Source organism: Trichosporon asahii (assembly GCF_000293215.1).
Source record: "Trichosporon asahii var. asahii CBS 2479 unplaced genomic scaffold scaffold00020, whole genome shotgun sequence".
Classification (NCBI taxonomy): domain Eukaryota; kingdom Fungi; phylum Basidiomycota; class Tremellomycetes; order Trichosporonales; family Trichosporonaceae; genus Trichosporon; species Trichosporon asahii.
Genome location: NW_014040904.1, coordinates 317,894 through 332,098, shown reverse-complemented (window position 1 = coordinate 332,098; position 14,205 = coordinate 317,894). Strand labels below are relative to the sequence as shown.

Sequence of the window (14,205 nt, the reverse complement as noted above, 5' to 3'; positions counted from 1 at the left end):
TCGGACGCTTCGGAGGCAGTGGTGTCCCAGCACTTGCATCAGAGTAGTTGGCAGACGTCAGGCGGCATGGATGTCAGTGGATGGACGGAATCAGGAGGAGCCTACACGGCAGTGGCTTAGTCGCGGGTAAACATTGACTTGTTCTGAATGCGCCATGTCCCTTGACCGCCCTTGAGCCCTGCCCCGAGCCCTGTTCAGGGACCCCGACCCTCCCAGCCAGCGGCGGTGGTCGTCGGCCCCACCCCGCAACAAGCAACAAGCACTCGAGCACTCAACCACTTCAAGCGCGTAGGTTGGTACGGCCCAGGTAACCCAGGTCCACGCTTCCCGCTCGAGCATCCACATCCACAGACCACTCTTCCATTCGTTCTTCTCTCGCTCCTCACTGCTTACTCTCCAACACCTCGCACATCTCGCTGAATCTTTAATCCGTGTTTACCACTCCACCACCACCACGCCCGACTCTCACACACCGATACCCACTCGGCTCTCGCCTCTTCCACCTTCGCAGCGACGACCCCACTCTCCTTAGACAGTATTACGTTTGCCTCCTTATAATCCGCCGCATCCGCCCTTCTGCGCCTGCGCCAGTTCAAAGACCTAGACCTAGACTCGGACTCTTGACCTCGACGAGACACACCCACGCACGCACAACGCAACGAAACCACAAGCAATCCTTCGACGGCCTCCTTGCTCCAACTCAGGCCCTCACCTAACACACTCGTTCAACCCAAACTTACTCCTTGCTCAACTCTACTCCCACCGCCCCCGCACTGCAACGGCTGGCGTGACCTTACGCAGCATCCGTCGCCGCCCGCTCCACACTTCTACCACTCGAGCACCTTCCCAAGACACTTTGTCTCTTCCAATACTTCCATTGCTTCGCCCTCGCTGTTTCCGTATCGCCCGGCCCTTCGACCGAGCCGCCCTGGCTCTTCGCATTCATTCCGGCCCGCAAGTCGCAGTCCGCATCCGAATTCGATTCCCATCGCAACGCAAACACCCAAACAACACTGATCCACCCCGGCGTTCATTCATGAGCAAACACTGAGATTACCGTCCCCGCAACCGCATCGCCTCGAGCTCTGGTTTACTCCATTCCTACTTGAGAAGCGCACAGCAACCGTCATCACTGCAGACCAGCACCCGCCGCCTCTCCAGACGCCGCCACCGCTATGTCGGATGGCACCGGGGGCTCGCGCCCGTCTTCTTACTCGCGGCGCTCCTCTTTCCAGTCCCAGCCCCGCACGCTCGACTCACGGTATGGCTCGTCCCAGTCGCACCAGAACCAGCCCGAGAGCTCGCGGTTTGGCTCGTCCCAGTCGCACCCCAATGTCCGCGACTCGCGATACAGCAGTAGCCACAACCAGCTCTCGCCCATCTCACCGGGATTCTCTGACCACAGTCTGACGTCGCCGCTGATGCCGCCGTCACCTGCCTACTCGCCCAACTGGGGGCGTACGAGGTCACCGTCACCGGGCCAGACGGCAGACTACTCGCCGCAGGACACGTTTGGCCTGCACACGCCGACAACAAACACGATGCTCGCCCAGGGCCTCATGCCCGACCAGCCACGGGTGCCGTCTCCACGGCTACGATCCAGCGACAGCGACCTCGACTCTGATCCGCTGCGGTCAACAGAATCTATCCCGCTCGCGCGGCACGACCCCGAGACGATGCACCGGAGCGTCGAGTCGATCCCGCTGTCGGGCGGCACGCAGTCGCAGCGCTCATCCTGGCAACGGTCCTCGTGGCAGCACGCATCCACGGCAGGACATTCCGAGGCCGCGATCGAGCATGCCCGCAAGCAGCGCATCAGCCAGAACCCGCCAGTACCGGGACGACCATACCAGCCCGGCCGCTTCAGTCCGATCCCGCCACTACCGGAAGTGGCGAGCTTGCTCTCGTCAATGGTGTACTCTGAGAGCAGCTCGAGTCCGCGCAGCGTCGAGCCGGCAGCGGACAGCTCTAGCGGAGCCGAGACGAGCAGCCAGCTCGCGGCGATGAGCAGCCAGGCAGGACACAGCCAGCAGTCGCACCGGACACGGTCGCCGTTGCCGCCAGCCGACGTGCCTGTGACGCCGGACCTGGAGGGGATCAGCCAAGCAGTGACGACACCGAGCTACAACCCGGCGAGCGCGATCGATCTGCGGCGGTACTCGTTCCTCGACGTCGACCCGACCGAGGTGTCCACCCCCGCTAGGGGCGGGGGTGTGTCGACATACTCGTCGCCGAATGTGCCGAGCAGCGGCGGGAATCGGCTCTCCGTCCCGAGCATGGCGTACGGCGGCCGCCGCATCAGTGGCATGAGCGGCACGGGCTCGGAGCTCAGCGGCATTATCACGTTTGGCGGGTCGCCGTACGGCGCGCACTCGGACCTGAACGACTCGGGCAGCCTCCGCCCACCAGGTCCTCTGTCGGATGACGGCAGCCGGTTCGGTCTCGGTCCCCCGATCCCCTGGGGTAAGCGCGACTCGGCAACGCCCCGCAGCCTCCGGTCTGTTAAGAGCAGCCGGCGGAACGGGCGTGAGAAGCCAATGCCACCCCTGCCAGGCGAGGAGGACGAGGTGGACAGCGAGCTTTTCGCCCTGGCCGCGCGGGCAGCAGCGGTGGAGCGGATGCTGCAGGCGGGCAAGCGTGCGTCTCTCATGACGACAAAGTCCTTCGTGAATCGGTGGTCGATGAGCACGCGCCTCTCAACAACAAGCAAGCGGCGGAAACACCGGAGCGCGACGTCCAGCGACAGCCCTCATCGGCGGCTTAGCGAGAAGTCGACGAGCACGTCCCACAGCACCTCGCAGCGCAAGAGCAACGTCAGCGCGCGCTCCTCCTTCCGCCGCCGGATGCAGCGGCGCTTCCTGCAAGGGCAAGGGAGTGGCTCCGACTCGCCCACGCTCTCCCAACAAGGGCTCATGGCCGACGACGACGACCCCGTCAACCAGCTCTTCGACATTGAGGACGCAAGCGAGCGCAGCAGCGTCACGCCGCGCCGCCGCGCTATCAGCAGCAATCAGCACGGCCTCTCAGAGCTCGCCGAGGGGGAGGGCACGGGGCGTCATCGTCTTCCCGGAACTGGCCGTCGCGCCCCGCCCAGCCCGCGCCCCGCCTCACGACGGAGAAGTGTGCGCCCAGGCCTGTCTCCCCCCAAGCGTTGCGGTGCCCTATCGCCCCCTGCCGCGGGAATACCACGCGACGGGCGGCGCCGGCTTCGGCGGAGGTGGTTGGGGCGGCGCGGGCGGAGGAGGAGGAGGGGGAGGGGGGAGCAGCTGGTCGCTCGCGAGCTGGAGACAGCCCCTGCGCAACCTCCGCACTGGGCATGGGGAGAAGACATGGGAGGAGTACGAGCAGGGTCTCCTGCCCGGCTGCGCGGCCAAGACGCCACGACGGAATAAGCGGACGGCGCTGCTTATCGTGCTGTTCTGTATTGTGGGCGTGGCCATCATTGCGGGCCTGTTGGGCGGACTGCTGAGTCAGAGGAAGAAGTAGGCTCTGTCTGGTTACTCATGTGCTTCGCCTGCGCTCGCTGGCTGCCTCCCCCCCCAGTCGTGACTCCCGGCCCGACGACCACGGTCCCTCCTGCATCAACCACATCCCCGCCCGCGTCATCTCCATCGACCAAGACCAACTGTCCCAGACCACCTGTCCTCAACCACTTGTCCTCGACCACCTGTCCTCGCCCTGTCCTCAACCTGTCATCGCGAAACAATGTCACGACATCCCGACCTGTCATACGATTCCGGACCTCACACCAAGGACACTTACATAGTCTCTATCTCATCGTGTACCACTATCAGCAGCAGCAGGAGCTTTTTCTCCCTCGACACTCTTAATCATGTAAGATTTATGGAAACCAACTTTTGGAATACTGGGCACAACTCAAGTCGCGAGCAACATGATGCTGGTGAGTGGCCGTATCGAGTCCTCGCTCACTGTCTCGCTCGCTCACTCACTGACCTGACTCGCTCGCTGACTCACTCACTGATTCACTCACTGACTCGCTTGCTCAATCGCTGACTCACTGACTCGCTCGCTCACTCACTGACTCACTGACTCACTCGCTCACTCGCCCACTGACTCGCTCGCTCACTCACTCACTCGCTTATTGACTCGCTCGCTCGCTCACTCACCCACTCACTCACCCACTGCGCCGGGCAACAGCACTCTCGTTTGCCGTGGAGCTGCGTGTGGCCTTAGCGGGCAACCTGCTCAGGCAGTTGGGGCCGGGATTCGAAGCGCCGACCCAGTGGCCCGTGCAACGTCCCTCCGTCGTCTTGAATCCTTATCTAAGGCATCGGTGCGCTTACCTAGGAGCCGTCTTGCCTGCACTTATGTGCTCTGAGCTCTCAAAGCCTACTGCATTGCGTGTCTATCCAAAGGCCAATATCTGCCTGCTCACGCGAGAGAAACTGGGCTGATGGTCGCCGGCTGGATGGTGGCATACTGGCCGTGTCCCGCGATTGAAGTGCGCGGCGCTCTCTCGGTGGCTGGGGGGCACCGAGCACCGATCCACCGGGCACCGAGCGGGCGGACCTGTCGGCTGTTCCCTCCACCGCAAGGAGGCACCGTGCCCTTAGTTAACGTACGCACAGGCCAGCTCAACTACGGCTGAGGCTGGAGAAGCACGCCTTCGGCACAGACCCGTCGCTCTCCCGGGAGCTTGCACGCTGATCTACAGCGCGCTATCTCTGCACTCCTCCATCAACACTACTCCTCCACCACAGTAACCGTCTCGCAAGAGAGCATTCGAAGCGAGACCATGATGGCATTATGGGCGGCCGTCTTCACTGTCTTAGGACTCGCGAGTCTCGTAGCCGGTGCCGACATTTCGCGCCCGGCGTTCTCGATCATTCTCAACGTCACCGGCTGGTCGCCCTTCATGATCGACACCGACATCAACTGGGACATGAACTCGGCCACTGGCGCCATTACGGGCACAGCGAAGACGTGGAACACGTCCACGTTCGGCGGGCCCAACATCCTTAGAATGACGGGGACGCGGTTTGAACCGTTTGGCATTGTCGAGGATCTCGCCCCGGCAGAGACGACGAGGACCGCGGGGAATTTCAGCTATGTGTACCGACGCGGACTGGGGACTGGAGACTGGTTCACGAGGTGGTCGCTCCTGGAGCCGTTTCCGGATGTGGGACCACTGGCGAATCCGAACAACATCGAGCTCGGGACGTACACCCTTCGCATGCTGCCTAAGGCCAACACAACGGTGACGATTAGTTACGTCGTCATCGAGGTGCCTGTGCTCGCCAGTGCGTGAGTATCACAGAAAGCCGTCAGAGCCAGGTACTGACTGCGCCAGTCCGAACGAACAGGCTCTCAGAGATCGAGCACAAACAGTGCGTGCCATCGACGCCGGCCAGGTCAACAAGGCGTTCACGATCCGGCAGTTCGATTCGGACGCCTACGAGGATCTCATCCCGGACCGAAAGGTAGAGGGCAGCTTACCCGCCGCACCTGCCGAATGGAAGATAGGCGAAGACGCCCTCGAGCTCCTGGACTGGACAGAGATGACATACGACGTGCCCTCAAACACTTCCATTGTCAATGTGACGGGGCCGGTCTTCTACGAGCTCGGGGGCTGCTACGCCCGCCTCGAGCCTGAGCCGTGGTGGTGGAACAACGTGATACCCTTGGCGTACCCCACGAAACCGGCGCATCGGGCGGGCCAGACTCTCTTCTTCCTCCCCACAGATCCCGCCGTCAAGTACAAGCTCGTCGTCGGAAGCATGGGGGTGCAGTGCATCGTTAGCGGCGTCACGACCTACGCCTACGACGAGTGAGTGCCACGACTGGACGCTTGTGCTGACTGGGACAGCGCCCTGCCTTCTCAGACCGATGCTACGGGCTCTCCCATCTCATCAAGCTCGGGAGGGTCTTCCGTCGACACTTCGAAGAAGTTGGGCGCAGGAGTTATCGTTGGTGCCGTCATCGGAGCAGTGGCAGGCGTGGCGCTGCTGGCTCTGGCTGGAGTGTACTGGGCTCGTCGCCGTCGAACACCCTCCTCGCAAAAGGGCAACCTTCAGTCTACGAACAATGACTCCCAATTCGAGGAAACGGAGGAGGTTCACATCATTATACCTTACGGCCCTCTTCCCCGCCAGTCCATCGACGGTGCCCAGCATCCGCAACCCTTCCGTCCTCTGGGGTCCGAGGGCATGGAGTCAGCTTCGCCTCTTCTTGCGGCTACGAAACCACACCTCGAGGCTACGGCGCAGAACCAATCTACGGCTCCCCCAGTTCAGGCGAGTGCCCATCAAGTCCGCCGTGCCGAGGACATGGACGACGCCCTCCTCCCTCCTCAGTACCGGGAGGCGTGGAGCCGCCCACACTCTCACTCTGCAAGCATTGAGGATGTGACCGCCGTCACTAGATAGAGGTAGAGGACTTCGACCCACAGCATAGTACGCGGCAGCTCTGATCGATTACGCTTGTATCGCCAGTTCTTGCTCGAAGGTCTTGACCGCGCGCTGCGTATCTGACATTCCTTACTTATGATACTCGACTCTGCCCTAAGCGCAAAGGCTATTGATGGGTCGCATTCACGGCGCAGAAGCAGTGACGCCTACCTGCGGAATGAGGGACCGCAGTGTCCGCGGTTCGTCGCGGGTGTGGTCGCGACGGGTGACATAAGAGAGTGACAGTGCTTCGATGTGGCGCTCGACCGCGGAGGTAAACAGTGGGCCGCAACAATCTGGGCACGTCCTTCGATGCGACGCATCTGAGGGCCTTTGCCGAAGGGTACATGCGTTGGTCACTGGTGTCAGGCCGCGAGTGCGAATCTGGTGGTGGCAGCTTTGGGCTGGCGGCTGGCCCTTGCGCCCATCCACGGCCCAGTCCAGATCTTGGCTTAGCGCTTCGGTCCGATCGGTCCATGGATCCAGTCACCTAACACATGCGGCGCGACACGGCCTGCAGGCGCGCATGCTGCGCCTTGCGCCCTGCCCATTCACTGCGGCCAGCGCACGTCAGCACACGTCAGCTTGGTGCGCGGTTGGGCTGCAGGCGTGGATAATACTCCTCGGCTGGCCCCCGCTTGCGTTCAACCCCTCGCCACCGGATCACCTCACCACATTACATCACCACATCGTCTTCCCTACTCTCTCAACACCGTTGTTTGCACTCCATCCTTCTTACGCTCAGATCAGCACTGTTGCTCGCTCTACACTTTCTTGAACACGTTTGTCCTACATTATCCCTATCGCAATAATACCGTCTTCTCCTTCGACCCCCTCCGCCGACAATCGCAAGAGAGAACTGTCCGCTTCAGAGTCGACCTTGCCACCGATACCCGAAAGTCCGGCTTTGATCTCTTTCGACTCTCCTCGGAGTAGATGGATGGTGAGTAAGGTTTCTCTCTAAAAACACACCACCTCTGCCTGCAGGTGACCTGTGCTGACATTCTCAGCGCAAGTCAGCCTCGGCACGGGGTATGGTGGCTTCCCCGGGCGCTCAGTCGCCAATCCTGACTGCACCCTCTCGCCCAGAGTTCGTCCCCTGGCCGAGATCGCCGAAGGTGCCCTCCGGGACCTCGAGCCCGCTCTGGCAACGCTCCAAATAATCAAGGAACGATTGGAGAAGAACAGGACGATCGTTCAGACGGCCGTGCATCAACACCAGGCACTCGCCTTCTCCCGAGTGATCGAGGACGAGCCGCCTGGCATCAGAGGCCTACAAGATCACGGCTCACCCGTCGATCTTTGATCATCTCCGTGAAGCGCTAGAGAAACTGGAACTAGGATCCATCTCCGTACCATTTCCCCGGCGAGCAGTTGACAAGTTTCTAATCGAGACAGACTTCCGAGTGCATCTACGACTCGTAGACGCCAGAACTCCTGACATCACGATCTCCCGCCTTCATCCCGAAGAGGTCTGCCTCGTTGCCTCGCACCCCGTCACTGGCGCGTACTTGTTCACCGTCTCTGTCCGCTCCTTCCTTGCGAACACTACTGGAAGGAAGCAGTAGCTTAACTGCCTTGAATGGTGCGGCCTCGCCCGTCGCGCGAGAGTCAACCGGAATCCGCAACGGTGAGTGACATATCTTCGGGAGAGCGGAGGAATCTTTGGTGTATACCTGAGGCAGCACGGAGCTACCTTCCCCCAGCCAAAACTTCGTTCAGTTCAGCCGAGCCACCCAGCGGTGACTGACATCCAGCCGACAGTGCCTATCGCCCCAGCCCCGGTCCAGATTCCGATCTCGTTCCCGGCCCCGGCCGCAGTTCTAGTCGCTCCTGACTGCTCAGCAGGTCGAGATCTGGACGTCACTTGTAGAAGGAACTAGGCAAGTGAGTGAAGCTCGGTGACTGAAGCTCTTGCTAACAACAGGGTCGCATCGACTCAAAGAACCACTTCAACGAGCTCACAAGTCATGAGGCGACGATAGACGCCGTGGCCGCCAAGGTCAAGAAAAGTTCCTTCGAGATCGGAGCGATCGTGATCCCCATCCCCAAGGCCCTTGTAACGAGCAACTCGAGGTTTGCCGAAGGCCCGGTAAGGTTCCGTCTGCTTGACCCCACGGTGTTGGACATGTCGAAGTCTACGCTCAATGTCGATACACTTGGCATGGTCATCACCGACCCCAAAGACGGGGCCCTTCTTGGCGCATACGGTAAGGCGGCACTCGAGTCCAATACGTACAAGAAACGATGGGACAACATGGTCACCTGGTGCGCTCTGATCTCAGGCAGGGATGGAACTCTCTGAGTAAGTATCTGACATGCTGGAGGAGGGGCTCTCGTGTCCGCAGACGTAGAATTACCTTTCTCCCACACCGACTTCGGACATCACTAACCTCCAGCCCGGTACCATCACCCCGCCCACAGCGTTGACAGCTGCGAGCGCAATGCCGAGCCCCCTTTCACCTCACCTCAACACCACATCTTCCATCCAACACCACCTTTGTCCGTCTTGATTTGCTTAATCTGCTGTCTGTCAACTATAACACAATGCCCGAATCGGCCAAACGGAAGCTCTCGCTGGACGTAGATTTTCTCGAGGCCGACCCGCCCTTGATCGACCTGGACACGCCGCCCGTCACCAAGAAGCCTGTGAGTATAGTTGCTTTGAAGCTTTCTTGCTGTACTCGACCAACCGATCTCGTCGTTTTCTCTGTGCTGATACCCTCAGCGCCGAGTCCGCTGGGGCGCGAATCAAACTGTCGTCTTCCACGACATGGACCTTCAGTCGGACAATGGGGCATTGCTTCTGATGCACGACGACCGTTCGCAGGATCTCGATGAGACGTTGACTACGGAGGTAGCGTCTGGCTCAAGCTCCAGCGTGACCCTCGTCCACGACCGTGGCATCGCGCAGCAAGACAACCTGCCCGAATCGGACGCGACGACGAGTGCTGGTACCCCCAGCTTGGCTGCGATTCCAGGCACTGCTGATACGGCCGCCACGGTCACCGGCGCGTTGGGTGTCGAGCAGTCGTCTGACTTCGTCTCCGACTCGGAGTCGGACGATGCCCTGCTGACCGACATCGCCCCTCTTATGGCTCGGATCGAGCGCAAGCTCCTGAAGCGCAAACGCGGCCGAGCCTCTGCCGCTTCTGCAACGGTGTCGTACACGAATTAACTCGCTCCCGCTCCTGTCCCCGAGCGAGCAATGCCAGCCACGGCTGTGGACCACCATGTGCCCGCAAACCACGTGCAGGCCAAGTTCACGGGCAGAGACGGCATCAACGAGGGACAGCCGGACCAGGCGAAGGAGGAGGACGAGGCGGGCAAGACGTCCATGTCGAGCAAGAACGGTGGAGGCGCCGCGGTGGCAAACCGTTTCCTGCGAAAGTCATGGACCCCGATCCGGAAGAGCGTCGTGGAGTCGGTCCCGCCTCAGCACCCGAGTAGCGGTCTGGGAAAAGATCAATCCCCTCGGTGCACCGACGAGTGTGCAATCGGACGTGACGGCAGGTCGAGACGAGCCTGGAGGAGCGAACATCGTGAGTTGACTGTCTCTTCCTCACGTGAAGACTCGCTGATAGTCAGGAGGTCAGCGCCACCCAACGCGCGATCTATCGATCTTTTGTGATGGGCACACGAACTGTAAGTAGGGCTGGACAGCTCCCGCTAATGAAAGGCTCACGTCGACATGAAGTCGGCAGAACACAAATTTAGCACCTCGGGGCCGCTGATGGCTCGCGTCGCTCATCTCATGGGCCAGTCTTCCCCGAGTCACAACATCGTGCACGTTCCATTCCCCCGAGGAGACATCGCGAAGCTCAAGAAACGAGAGAGCTCGGAGGTCAAGCTCAAGCTCATCGATCCCTTGTCTCCGTTGGGCGGATCATTGTTCAACCCTGACGCCCTGCTCGTCATCGCGATGGATTCCATCAATGGGCATTTCCTGTTCGCCTTCGGGCGCTGGAACCTCGAGGGGAAGATCCAACAGGGGTATTGGGACCAGTGGCTGCTGTGGTGCAGCGTTGTGAGGGATGCTACGAGGACAGTTGCTGTGCCAGAGCCCGTGAGTGTCCATCGTTGAGCAGTTCGGTCGACTCACGCTTCGACAGCTCTGTAAGACTGATTTGGAGAGGGAGGGGCGTTTTGGGATTGAGGATGATAGCAGTGGCACCGTAGTCGGCCCATTCAGTGAGTTTGGACGTGACAACCGAGCCACACTTGAACAGCCAGCTCACCGATGCCCAGCTTCGCCGCCTGGCTCAAAAGAGTTGTAAGTACGCATTCCATCCCCCTAGAGGATAGGATGCTGTGAGTAAAATGAGCTTGGTTGTTGGGGAAGAGCCTGCAGGCTGCGCCTTGCGCCTTGCGCCCTGCTGCTAGCGGTCATGCGCAGCTGTGCTACACGCACGTCTCGAGGATGCTTCCGCCACTCGACGTCGAGGCTTTGTGTGTCCCTGTTCCCTCCCCATCGTTTGCCTTCCTGATCATCAACTCTTCTCCATCACTGCTTTCTTGTTCATAGAAATCTTCTACATACGCTCCCTAATTGCACACTTAACACTCTGCTCAACTATGCCGTCCACACCTGCGCGCCCGAGTAAGCGCCGACACTCCTTTACCCCCACCCTCTCCCCCGTCGAGCAATCGCCGCCACCCGCCGAACAATCACCGCCGCCCCTTATCCAGCTCTCACCTCCACGCCCAGCCAAAAGGGTAGTGAGTAAACTTGCTCGTTTTCCACTGACCTTCCCCCTCATATTCACCGGTGCTGATGCTCTCAGAAAGTGGGGGCGCCTGACGCAAATGGGGCTGGTGCATCCTCCAGCCGCGGTGCCGGCACTACGCTCTTCCCATCGACCTTCGACGTCTGGCCCGCTTCACACGGCCTCCCGCCGCCCGTCAACCTGCTCTTTCATGCGCCGCTGCTGCCTCTCGACACGACAATTCCGAACACCCCGTTCGCCTTTTCAGTGGCCAGTAGCAACACGAACTTGTACGGAGGATCCAAGTGGGCGGAGGAAGACACTCCGCAGGCGTCTCAGGGCTCATCGTCCACCTCTGACTCGACAGGTGACATACCTGAGATCCTGCTCCGTGGTATGCCCCCTTGGGTGGAGCGCACGAAAGGGCACTTCGAGGCGGTGCTTCGCCAGCAAGCATCCGGCGCGAGTGCAAGTCCACACCGGCATAAGCTCACCAGACCGGAGCAGACTTCTGCCGGTGAAGAGCGACCGCCCCACAGAGGCCTGCGCCGCGCCAGCCTCCAACTGATCCCAACGTCTTCCGCCAGGGAGGGCGAAGCAAACGCCACCGGTCCAGCCAGCTTGAGACGGGCGAGCTCGACGCCATCTCTGCCGAAGGCCATCGAGATGCCGAGGGAGCGTACGTCACACTCCTCCCGTTCGAAGCGTGCTCGAGGGTCTGCAATGATGTAAGTCCCACCTCGTTCAGATTCATCTATGAGTGGCTCGCTGACAGTTTGCAGGCCCTAACTGCTCAGCAGGTCGAGATCTGGACGTCACTTGTAGAAGGAACTAGGCAAGTGAGTGAAGCTCGGTGACTGAAGCTCTTGCTAACAACAGGGTCGCATCGACTCAAAGAACCACTTCAACGAGCTCACAAGTCATGAGGCGACGATAGACGCCGTGGCCGCCAAGGTCAAGAAAAGTTCCTTCGAGATCGGAGCGATCGTGATCCCCATCCCCAAGGCCCTTGTAACGAGCAACTCGAGGTTTGCCGAAGGCCCGGTAAGGTTCCGTCTGCTTGACCCCACGGTGTTGGACATGTCGAAGTCTACGCTCAATGTCGATACACTTGGCATGGTCATCACCGACCCCAAAGACGGGGCCCTTCTTGGCGCATACGGTAAGGCGGCACTCGAGTCCAATACGTACAAGAAACGATGGGACAACATGGTCACCTGGTGCGCTCTGATCTCAGGCAGGGATGGAACTCTCTGAGTAAGTATCTGACATGCTGGAGGAGGGGCTCTCGTGTCCGCAGACGTAGAATTACCTTTCTCCCACACCGACTTCGGACATCACTAACCTCCAGCCCGGTACCATCACCCCGCCCACAGCGTTGACAGCTGCGAGCGCAATGCCGAGGACGCCGGCCACTGTTCCTGTTCTCGGACCGATCCCCGCAACCGCCTCTCGCAGCCTGTCGCCAGGACCTAGTCGTTGACGACCTCCTTCGTTCCAATTTCCCCGTGCCATGTTTGGTTGATTATGCACTAGATGTCTCCAATTCGATGCAAGCGGAGGCACCTCAACAACACAAGGCTCGAGTTATTGCAGTCAGCGCAGCGGTGTGGAGCAAATGACCACCGGGCATCATCTGGCTCTGGCTGATCCGCGGGTCATCTGTTCGTATGAGGGTTTTAAGGTGTTAGAAGTGCAACGGGTGATTCCAAACCAAATCTGCGGAGATATGGTGCGGTGAGACTTTCTCAGCGGTCCTCTAATCTTGCAGAGTCCGTGCAGGGACCACGTCGAGGAGGAAAACCGGTCGCGAGAGCTTATCCAAAGAGAAGAACCTCCAAAGCCAGAGTTGTTGGAAACCCACTGCCGGTAAGGGGGAGAGTAGAGTTGATGCACGAGCCCATGACAGATAACGATATAGGGCGTTGAGTCACCAAATAGTGCAGCTACAAGGTGACGCTTGAGGCGACATACTGCCTGACTGTGATACTGCACTACCTGAGTCCTTACACCTTTCAGCCCCGCGATCACAGCTACTTCGTCCATCGTCCAGTACACACATGCGCACTTTCTTTCCTGTGACAACTCTTGTACACTTTTTCGTCGGGACATATTCCTTCAGACTCATGCTACTTTTGCACCTCAAACCACTTACAGTGGGTGGGAAATACCGATCAACTGACACTGGTGGTTTGCAGAGTGGAGAAAGTGGGTGTTTGCCCCTGTGGCGCCAATCGGAAAAGTTGGTGTCGGAAAACATTATCTCAGTACTGATGCCACTTTTGCGTTTGAAACAACCCGGATTGCATAGGGAGCACCAATTGAATAAGACTAGCGGCATTCAAAGTGGAGAAAGTGGAGGTTTGCCGATGTGGTGGCAATCGGAAAAGTTGGTGTCGGAAAACATTATCTCAGTACTGATGCCACTTTTGCATTTGAAACAACCTGGATTGCATAGGGAATACCAATTGAATGACACTAGCGGCATTCAAAGTGGAGAAAGTGGAGGTTTGCCGATCTGGCGCCAATCGGAAAAGTTGGTGTCGGAAAACATTATCTCAGTACTGATGCCACTTTTGCATTTGAAACAACCTGGATTGCATAGGGAATACCAATTGAATGACACTAGCGGCATTCAAAGTGGAGAAAGTGGAGGTTTGCCGATCTGGCGCCAATCGGAAAAGTTGGTGTCGGAAAACATTATCTCAGTACTGATGCCACTTTTGCATTTGAAACAACCTGGATTGCATAGGGAATACCAATTGAATGACACTAGCGGCATTCAAAGTGGAGAAAGTGGAGGTTTGCCGATCTGGCGCCAATCGGAAAAGTTGGTGTCGGAAAACATTATCTCAGTACTGATGCCACTTTTGCATTTGAAACAACCTGGATTGCATAGGGAATACCAATTGAATGACACTAGCGGCATTCAAAGTGGAGAAAGTGGAGGTTTGCCGATCTGGCGCCAATCGGAAAAGTTGGTGTCGGAAAACATTATCTCAGTACTGATGCCACTTTTGCATTTGAAACAACCTGGATTGCATAGGGAATACCAATTGAATGACACTAGCGGCATTCAAAGTGGAGAAAGT

General features: G+C 59.1%; 7 protein-coding genes across 7 annotated transcripts; all 7 read left to right on the top strand.

Moving 5' to 3' along the window:
- Positions 1-1,541: 1,541 nt before the first annotated feature.
- Positions 1,542-2,764, top strand: A1Q1_00441 (uncharacterized protein; the record flags this gene model as incomplete). The annotated part of the gene is made up of 2 exons (XM_014326090.1): positions 1,542-2,497; positions 2,554-2,764. The coding sequence occupies 2 exons, from the start codon at positions 1,542-1,544 to the stop codon at positions 2,762-2,764; spliced, it is 1,167 nt and encodes a 388-aa protein (XP_014181565.1).
- Positions 2,765-4,756: 1,992 nt separating this feature from the next.
- A1Q1_00440 (uncharacterized protein) lies at positions 4,757-6,386 on the top strand (the record flags this gene model as incomplete). Its single annotated transcript, XM_014326089.1, has 3 exons — positions 4,757-5,265; positions 5,312-5,788; positions 5,828-6,386. 3 exons carry the CDS (start codon positions 4,757-4,759, stop codon positions 6,384-6,386), a joined length of 1,545 nt encoding a protein of 514 aa, XP_014181564.1.
- A 957-nt stretch (positions 6,387-7,343) lies between these two features.
- A1Q1_00439 (uncharacterized protein) lies at positions 7,344-7,713 on the top strand (the record flags this gene model as incomplete). The annotated part of the gene is made up of 2 exons (XM_014326088.1): positions 7,344-7,350; positions 7,418-7,713. 2 exons carry the CDS (start codon positions 7,344-7,346, stop codon positions 7,711-7,713), a joined length of 303 nt encoding a protein of 100 aa, XP_014181563.1.
- A 276-nt stretch (positions 7,714-7,989) lies between these two features.
- On the top strand, positions 7,990-8,712 carry A1Q1_00438 (uncharacterized protein; the record flags this gene model as incomplete). Its single annotated transcript, XM_014326087.1, has 3 exons — positions 7,990-8,037; positions 8,256-8,294; positions 8,335-8,712. The coding sequence occupies 3 exons, from the start codon at positions 7,990-7,992 to the stop codon at positions 8,710-8,712; spliced, it is 465 nt and encodes a 154-aa protein (XP_014181562.1).
- A 242-nt stretch (positions 8,713-8,954) lies between these two features.
- A1Q1_00437 (uncharacterized protein) lies at positions 8,955-9,585 on the top strand (the record flags this gene model as incomplete). The annotated part of the gene is made up of 2 exons (XM_014326086.1): positions 8,955-9,056; positions 9,136-9,585. 2 exons carry the CDS (start codon positions 8,955-8,957, stop codon positions 9,583-9,585), a joined length of 552 nt encoding a protein of 183 aa, XP_014181561.1.
- A 30-nt stretch (positions 9,586-9,615) lies between these two features.
- A1Q1_00436 (uncharacterized protein) lies at positions 9,616-10,684 on the top strand (the record flags this gene model as incomplete). The annotated part of the gene is made up of 6 exons (XM_014326085.1): positions 9,616-9,822; positions 9,872-9,949; positions 9,996-10,052; positions 10,105-10,473; positions 10,520-10,598; positions 10,656-10,684. The coding sequence occupies 6 exons, from the start codon at positions 9,616-9,618 to the stop codon at positions 10,682-10,684; spliced, it is 819 nt and encodes a 272-aa protein (XP_014181560.1).
- A 298-nt stretch (positions 10,685-10,982) lies between these two features.
- On the top strand, positions 10,983-12,370 carry A1Q1_00435 (uncharacterized protein; the record flags this gene model as incomplete). Its single annotated transcript, XM_014326084.1, has 4 exons — positions 10,983-11,126; positions 11,192-11,841; positions 11,889-11,952; positions 11,993-12,370. 4 exons carry the CDS (start codon positions 10,983-10,985, stop codon positions 12,368-12,370), a joined length of 1,236 nt encoding a protein of 411 aa, XP_014181559.1.
- Between the last annotated feature and the right edge of the window lie 1,835 nt (positions 12,371-14,205).